This window comes from Oryzias melastigma, linkage group LG4, assembly GCF_002922805.2.
Source record: "Oryzias melastigma strain HK-1 linkage group LG4, ASM292280v2, whole genome shotgun sequence".
In the NCBI taxonomy this organism is placed as follows: domain Eukaryota; kingdom Metazoa; phylum Chordata; class Actinopteri; order Beloniformes; family Adrianichthyidae; genus Oryzias; species Oryzias melastigma.
The window spans coordinates 7,047,087-7,055,854 of NC_050515.1; the positions used below are offsets into that span (position 1 = coordinate 7,047,087).

General features: G+C 38.6%; 2 protein-coding genes across 3 annotated transcripts in view; both read left to right on the top strand.

Moving 5' to 3' along the window:
- Positions 1 to 1,342, top strand: part of cope (COPI coat complex subunit epsilon) — a 7,352-nt gene extending 6,010 nt beyond the window's left edge. Inside the window, exons 9-10 of the mRNA XM_024279284.1 lie at positions 724 to 798; positions 1,136 to 1,342. Coding sequence (XP_024135052.1) covers positions 724 to 798; positions 1,136 to 1,189 — 129 coding nt within the window. The 3' untranslated portion in view covers positions 1,190 to 1,342. The remainder of the gene's footprint in view (positions 1 to 723; positions 799 to 1,135) is intronic.
- Positions 1,343 to 1,532: 190 nt separating this feature from the next.
- The window catches only part of cers1 (ceramide synthase 1), a 39,998-nt gene continuing 32,762 nt past the window's right edge, over positions 1,533 to 8,768 (top strand). Inside the window, exon 1 of one of the 2 annotated variants that reach the window (XM_024279282.2) lies at positions 1,533 to 2,391. In XM_024279282.2, the coding sequence (XP_024135050.1) occupies positions 2,149 to 2,391 (243 nt within the window). In that variant the 5' untranslated portion in view covers positions 1,533 to 2,148. Of the gene's footprint in view, positions 2,392 to 2,623; positions 2,709 to 8,768 lie in introns of those variants that run through there. The other variant, XM_024279283.2, reaches the window with a different exon arrangement.

The following is an 8,768-nucleotide window of genomic DNA, read 5'->3' on the forward strand; positions in this document are numbered from 1 at the left end:
AGATTTTATTTTTTTTTTCCGTAAACTTCAATTTTTTTACGGAACCCCTAAGTATTTTGGGAAAAAAGTTTTTATAAACGTAGTTTTTCTACGGAACCCCTAAGTATTTTTAGAATTTTTTTTGTACACTTCATTTTTTATTCCTACGGAACCAACAAGTATTTTTAGAATATCATTTTTTGTCAACTTCAATTTTTTTTCACGGAGCCCCTAAATATTTTTAGAAAAAAACGTTTCTTGTAAACTTCATTTTTTTCTACGGAACCCCCAACTATTTTTAGAAAAAAAGTTTCTTGTAAACTTCAATTATTTTTCTACAGAACCCCCAAGTATTTTTAGAAAAAAATTTCCTTGTAAACATATTTTTTTTTACGGAATCCCTTAAAATTTTTTAGAAAAAAAAAATTTTTAATTAAATTTTTTTTTCTCACTTTGATGTCCCTTTAGGGGCTCCGTACAAAGGCAGCAAAAAAGAAAAACTTGTTTTGGTGTTTTTTTTTTTTTGAGGGGGGGGGTAGTTAAAAGGTTAATCCATTTTGAAATAAGGCTGTGACGTAATAAAATGTGGAAGAAGTGAGGAGCTGTGAATACAGATCCACTGTAAATATTTTGTTTCCAAAAAAGTGTGTTTTTATCCTTAGTTTTAATTGAAACCCTATTTTCATTTAATAATATATTTTTTACTATGTTCTATTTTTCTAAGTCTCATTTTTGTGTCCTCAGGTTACAAATCGGTATCTCTCGCAGCTGAAAGATGCACACAAAGCCCACCCGTTCCTGAAAGACTATTTAGCCAAGGTAACTATAGCTTGTTAGTCATTTTAACAACACATTCTCCCCCCGTCTGTCATCTAGAATGACTCAGCTCCATAAAACTCCACCGCAATAATGACACGTTCTTTCAGTTCTAAACTTTTAATGATATATATTTGATGTTTGGCAACAAATGTCCTTGGATCAAAGCCGAGGCGAACTCCGGGTCCTCGGCTTTAATCGCAAACAGCTGTATTTACACAAGAGTGGAGATGTACATAAACACGTAAAAACTGGGTTACCAAACTGTGACATGCACAGCTGCTGCCATGTCTTCTCCCTGGAGCTTAACTCTTTCCTCTGGTTTGGGTCTTTTCTGCAGGAGAACGAGTTCGACAGACTGGCCATGCAGTACGCCCCGACCGCGACGGCCTGAAGCTTCAGCTTCCATCGCCGTGGAAACAAATCATTTGAAATATTATTTAAAATTATTCCCGAAAATTAACACAAATAAACATTTTTCATACATATTTCAGCATATGTGTAATGTAAACATTCCTGTAAAGTGATAATAAAGAAAAAAACTCCATATTGTGTTTTGGTTTTGATTAAATTGGATATTTTATGCACTTTGTAATTGTTGGTACTGTCTCTTTAAGACATCTCTCTCATTCCTGGCGCTTCAAGCAGCTGAGGGTTCATAAAGAAGATAGCGGGACTGAAAACGTCACGTCCCGTTTCTCTTTTTTTTATATGTCCCCCCCCCTCCCTGCTCATAAACTGCGCTGTTCCTGTTTCAGCGCACTAGTTGATTCCCGCAGGGAGCGCGGCGTCAGGACGCACGAGAGAACCCTGGAATACAGGCGAGACACGCGAGACATTAAAACAAAATTGCGTGAGACTTGCGGGGCTGTGTTATATAAGGCGAATAACGGGCTGGCATGAGGTCGTAGCGGCATCCAGCCGGACTGGATGCTGGATTGACGGACGGACGGGCGGGCGCGTCACAGCTCACGCCGGAGGCTCCCATGTATTTCCCCTTAAAGTCTTCATTCAAATAGGCGGCCGGCAGGGAGCTGGTCCACTCACCGCTGCTTGTGATCGGCTAGGCGGCTAACCGGGACGCGCTGTTGCCGCAGAGGAGCGTGCGCATAGCGGGGATGTGCAGATGGACTCTTCTCCAACCCATTTATCCGACATTTGGCCTCTGGTGGATATGATGATTTCTGGACCCTCCTGCGCTTTTGCCATTCACACGAATAGAGGCCCATGTCTTAATTAGGAGACAAAGAATTAGGCTACTGGACAGAGTAATCTGGTTAAGGAGGCTTCTAGACGTTCGAGTTGCGCATCAGTCAGTTCCCCTGCTGGAGTAAAAACCGCTTCTGGACCGTGATGGAGGGAGACGCCGGGGGCGCCGCGCCGGTGGAGCCCATGCCGGGATATTTGGAACTCATCACCAAAGGCTTTACCGCCATGCTGGGCGCGTGGAGGGACTGTGCCAACTGCGGGCTGCAGTTCTCCAAGCAGACTCTGCTGGAAAACGCGCACATCACCTGGACCGAGATTGCCCTCTTTGTCTTTTGCGCCTTTTTGTGGACGATGGTCAGGTGCGGACTGACAGAATGTCTGTTCAAGGTGGGTGACGCGAGGCCTTCTGTAGTCTTTAAATTGATCTAATTGAACTGCTGCAGACTCATGGTGCGTCTGTGAGATAAAATAGGTGAGACATCATTCTGTAAGTTTGAGGCATGATGGGAAACAGAGTTCCGACTTGACAGTTTAGACAGAGAAAGATGGAGCGCAGCTGCCGCGCGCGCGCGCACCACAATAAGTTCTCCTTTGAATAATGTGAGTCATTCAAAATGGAGGCAGGTTCAAGGAGGGTTGGAAGGAGCGCACGTGTGTTTCCGTCATGATCCCGTCCATGAGGCGCTGCTGCTGCTGCTAACACAGTGAGGAGATCTGAATACACAGACACGAGGATTGAAGCCTCCGCATGAGCAGAAATACATTTTAGAAAACACATTTCCACATAAATGTCCTAGTGGCTACAATCTAAAAGACACGTGTGTCAAAGTCAAGAACACTCCACAACATTTTATTTTACTGTTATTAATTTTTATGAAAGGTAAATTAATAGATATTTAAGGTTTAAGTGAATTATTCTGGAATAATATTCCTGCCTTTTTATTATTCATATTTATGTTAAAAAAAGTCACATTTTTTACGTTTTTTTTTATAAAGCTTTTTGGACTATTTTGGCATAAAATCTTTAAGGCTATTTTGTAATTTAGCTAATATTTCAGCTACATGCTAGCTGTTTTGGCTAATTTGGGCTTTTTGAAGGTTATTGAGGCTGTTTAGGCTAATATTTACATGCTAGCTGATTTGGCTAATTTAGGCATTTTCTGTTCGTTTTTCAGCCTATTTCGAAGCTTAGCTAATTTTCAGCTGCACACTAGAGCTCTGTTTTGACTAATTTAAGCTTTTTGAAGTTTTTTAGGTTGTTTTGGAGTTAGGCTAATATTTACATGCTAGCTGTTTTGGCTAATTTAGACTTTTTCAGTTTTTTAGCCTATTTTGAAATTTAGCATTTTTTTCAGCTACATGCTAGCTGTTTTGGCTAATTAAGCCTTTGTCTTTTAGTTTTTTAGGCTATTTCAAAGTTTAGCTAATATTTCAGCTGTATGTTATAGCTCTGTCTTGACTCATTTAGACTTTTTACAAGTTTTTTTAGGCTGTTTTGGAGTTAGGCTAATATTTACTCGCTAGTTGTTTTGGCTAATTTAGGCTTTTTTCAGTTTTTTAGGCTATTTTAAAGTTTATCTATTTTTAAGCTGCATGCTAGTTGTTTCGGCTAACCCAGTTTTTTTTTCCAAATAGTTTTTTAGGGTAATTTGGCATTTAGCTTATATTTTAGCTGGCTATCAACTTCAGCGTTTTCAGCAAATAGCTAGTGATTTAATCATCTTCAGTGGCCAAATTCAGCTCACAGCATTCACTATCAGAGGTAATGCTATCTAGTTCATAATTATGTAAGAAAGGCTTTACGATTGTAAAGTTTTATTAATTTATTTTTAGATTGTTCAAAAAAATTTTATGACCAAAATGTAAGATATTTTTAATCCTGGAACACTTCTGCTATAAAAAGTTACACCATTACTTTTGCCAGGTACATTTTACAGGAAATAATACAAGTATTTCTAATAAAAATAGATCAAAAGTTGAGAACAAAAAAAAAAAAAACCCCTTAAAAAAAAGATACTGGAGACTTGGTCTTTGGTCCACCCATTCCTGGGACCTGTGAGACTTTACCCAGGGAACCATGACCCACAGAAAAAGGCAACATATGAAAAATCATGTCCACTAAATACTTTTGCTTGGATGATATAGATCAGCAGTTTCTCTCTAAAATGGGTAAAAGAAACAAAAAAAGAGGTTTGCAAAATAATTGAGGTACGATTAATCGATAAATCGATTTCTATTCCAACAAGATCAGTTTGTCTGAGGCAGAATTGAATCAAGTTAAATCGACCAAACCCCTTAAAAATCCTTTCTAAATGCACTAAATCAATCTTGGAAAAAAATGAAAAAATGACCATCAATCCAGACAAGGTGATAACAGCAAAAGATGATCAATCCGTAATTAAAATCCACGTGACTTTAACAAAGTAATGTGACTATACAATGTGTTATAATGTTCTAATAATGTTCAATTTGTGTTATTTTGATGTGGAAAAACAAAAATGGAATGAACTTTATGAAACTACAATGTGAATTGTGCACACATTTTACTTACACTTGTAAGAAATACAAGGAATCTGGAAAATTTCCCCTCGACTGTTCAGAACCAGATACTCACCTCTAAATCACACTGGTTTAATTATTTTTGATAAAGATGTCCTTGATTTTAAGCCAGTGAATCGGATTGTGCAAAATGAACCAATATTGACGATGCATTTCGTCATTCACAAATTATGATAAAAATTGAATCGTTACACCCTTATAAAATAATAATAATTATAAAAAAAAGAGTGAAACATGCAAAACATTATGCCAGAATGCATGAAACTAAATAACTAAGAAAAAAATAGCTCAACTAATTGCAAATGGAGAAAAAAGCCTCACATCCAAATACAAAAAATAAGCAAAAAGTTGGATTTTGAACTGACCTCCATTAAGTTTCTGACCTAAAACTCATGAGAGCTATAATAGTTCTTCCCACCTCTTGAAGTTCCACCCTGAGTGCAGACATCCTATAGTAAACTTCAATTTCACCATTATTTGAACACATTTAACTCAAAAGTTTTTATTTTTTTTTAAATATGAATGGACGTTACTGAATGGAGTTCTCATTTTCACCACAAAAATGCACAGAAACTCACCTCTGACAGACTGTAATCTGACAGGTTGTCTCATTTTCACTCTGCCAATACACCAGCAGCTCAGATGTGTTTGTGTTCTGGACAATGTCTCTGCCACATTATTCTTGGAATTTGAGTTTAGATGCAAAGCCAGACCACTCTGCTCAGGTGCAGGGGCCGTCATGTGTCCTTTTTGGACTCATGTTAGCATTTGTCTCTTTGTTTCTGGCTGCCATGTCAGATCTTTTGCAGTCAGGGGGTGCTCTTGCTTGCAAGCACCAGTGCCTCAAGAGTGCAGATGAGCTTTGCAGAGTTAAGTTGACATAAATATTGCTGTTCTACTTCACAAAAGCTGGAGTGGGCTGTCGAGTTTTAAGGTCATTATGCAGCTCACATCTTGCTGACTGGATAAAAACTGGACGGTGGATCTTTTCCCAAAGCAGAAGTAGACCACGGAGAATTTAATGATTTGTTAGAGAGCTGAGTGGTTTCTCAAGTTAGAGAATACATCTGCTGTGGTTTGTTTACTCAATTAAAGCAAGCAAAGGCAACAGCAGCAGAGACACACATGTGCAAACACACTTGATGAAGAGAAGAGGCGATGAGGCAATAAATCCTCACGTAGACATCACCAGACAAAGCGCTTGTGGGCTTCCGGTTGTGACTTCTAATAAAAAAGTGATGTGATGACATGCTCATTAGAGTGTGATGAATATGTAGAGAGCATTGACTATATATGAGAACTGGACTATAACCCCTCCCCCTCAGTGTTCCAAACAGGAAGCTGAAATCCCATTGAGAAACAAACCAGTCACTCTATTTCTCAGAATAACCATTCTCGCTCTACCTGTTGTTAACATGTATTTGCTAATTTATTTTTAAATATTTTTCTTTATTGAAAGTTATTCAAGGTAAAACGGACCAATCAGATGCCTCAATAAAAGTAGGTGGTGTCTGGTCGAATGTTTAAAATGTTTGACAGATTTTGTGTAGCCCACTTTCAAGTGGAAGGTGTGTGGATTTCCAACAAGCTCACTCCTGATTGGTGAGAGTGGTTACCATAGAAACGTTGACGGATTCAAACATATCACTGTTTACTGACTATTCTGGTTCCAACATGGCGGTGTCCGTATCGCGGAAAAATGGCGACAGAATTGACTTCATTTCGTTGGTGAAAGCTAATTAAACGATTTTCTTTGAGTGACGCCACACTCATTCAGTCCAGTTCTCATATACCAGGCATGTCTTTTTGGTAATTTAGCTGTTTTTGTTTTTTGTTTTTTTGTTATATGTTATGGAGTTTAAAAGTTTGCCATTTAATAGTTGATTTGCATTTACAGTTATAAGATTCAAACAACGCAGGCTGAGTGGTTGCAATCTTAGCAAAAATTTTGAACCCTCCTGTCATATGTAAAGAGCAGGGATGTGTGACAAATGGGCAGACAGCTGGTTCCACGTGCAGCAGGTTTATTAGTTCAGACAGGAACTAAACACAGCTAAAAGTCCGCAAAACTAAATCAGGGTCAGACAGGTGGAGGTCAGTCACAACAATGGGAGCATCCAAGAAGAGATTGGAGTGGTCAGGGTCCAGGCAAGGGTCAGGGCAGGCGGCAAGCAATCAGAGATAAAGGCAGGAGCTGCGTTTCCATTAACTCTGAAATTGCACAAATTTGATTTGCTTAATGGAAACACCACAAATTAAAAATATAGCTTGTATTTATCGAAAACAAGTTTTAGCACATGGAGGAGGTGGTTTTGGGGGCGTGTCAGAATGGATGTACTTCGCAAAACTGCAATAGAAAACACCTCTTTTTAATTAAGTGCACTTTTTTAACTCATATTTTAGCTGGCTATTAGCTTCAGCATTTTCAGCTATCTATTTCAGCATCTTCAGTGGCCAAATTCATCTTACAGCATTCACATTAGCATTATCACAGGTAATGCTATATATCTAGTTTTAGTTAGCTTAAAGCTTAAGATGTGTCCTTTACATCCAGTTTGCACATGACCTGATCCGTCAATTTTTCTAACCCGCTAAAACAGGCGCCAGAGCCTGTCCTAGTCACTGTTTGGCGAAGGTTGGGTGCACCCTTGACGGGTCGCCATGACTATATGTCATTAGATATAGTTGTGTTCATTGTGGATGAATGAAAAGTATTCTTAATTTGATTGAATGCAAATGGTTAAATGGTCTTCACCTCACGAAATCGTCTGTCTTTGCAAAAAGCTTGGACACCAAATAGACCAAAGGGTTACCATGTGCAAGTGAAGCTAAACAAAAAAATCATCGCAGGGCTGGTTGTTGCCAAAAAAGATAGAAATCTGCACACATCTTGTCTGCTGCTGCCTGATGTGTAAAAAAATTACTTTCTAGTTGTTTTTACTTGCAGAGAAAGAATGAAAGACGACCCTTTTAAAATACAGATCACTTGTTCTGGTTTCTATATTTCAAAGCTCAAATTCCAGATTTAAAACAGACCAAAAAAAAAACTTGAATATTCACCTCCATCTACCCTCATCTCAGAGATACCGTCTAAACTTGTGTGAACACATTCAAAGTCAGACGATGTAAAGATGAAGATTCACTTGTCAAACAGTAATGGCCTTCCGCGTGTCTGTAGAAGAAGAAAAAAAGACGTTTTTCTTAATGCTGTTTGACAGAACGGTGAAAATCTGAAGAGAACGGCATCAAGTGAACATGCTGGTTCCTGAAGTCGAGTGTTGTACAGTTCACGTGTTAACACACCACTGAGCATGCTCTGTGATGATCAGTGTGGCGTGTCGGGAGTTGCTCCACTTTACAGCAGTTTGATTTATGATTTTCGTGATTCTGCAGTGAGATTGAGAGCCACAGCGGTGCGGTTTCAATGAATGGTACTAAAGTACCTTCTCAGTATTGAAAGATTCTTCGGTGGAACATGTAGCCTCCATTTAAATGTCACACATGCAGCAGCAGATGTATACCCAGACATACATATATATATATAGAAACCACTCTTCCACTTCTTTGAAATCTCACTGCACTAATGTTTGACAGTGTGCAGCTGTTATGTCCTTTGAGATGTGTGCACGAGTTATCTCTGTAACTTCTCCTCAGCATTTACCGTACAGACGTTGCATATGCTTCGTTAATGAGTGATCACACTCTGTCAGAAGTAGAAGCGCACGTGGAGTTACTGAGAAGCTGCTCTGGATGGCAAAAAACTGGAGAATGGTGAACATATGTGTGAAGATGATGAGAGCAGAGAAGAAGAGGAATGAATCAGCAGATACTGGAGATAAAGGAAGGAAGGAACGCAGAGAAGAAGTGGAATTAGTGGTGGGGACTTGCTGAATCAGCACGCAACAACCAATCATTAACCCTTTAGCTGCCCGCTCAACCAAACGGAGGGAAAGAATTTAGAGAACGTGTTTTTAAAAATATTGATTGTGTGTATTACATACGGAGCTCCTAAAGGGAATTTGAAGAAAAAAAAACTTGAAATATATATTTATTTTTTACAAAAATGGAAATAATAGTAATAATAAAGGGAATTCTGGTTAGTAATAGATCTGGACCAGATAGTAACTGATGTGCATCAATTAATAACCAAAACATTTTTTTAATTAAATTTTAAGGAGAAAAAAAAGTGACTTTCTGGTGTGCAC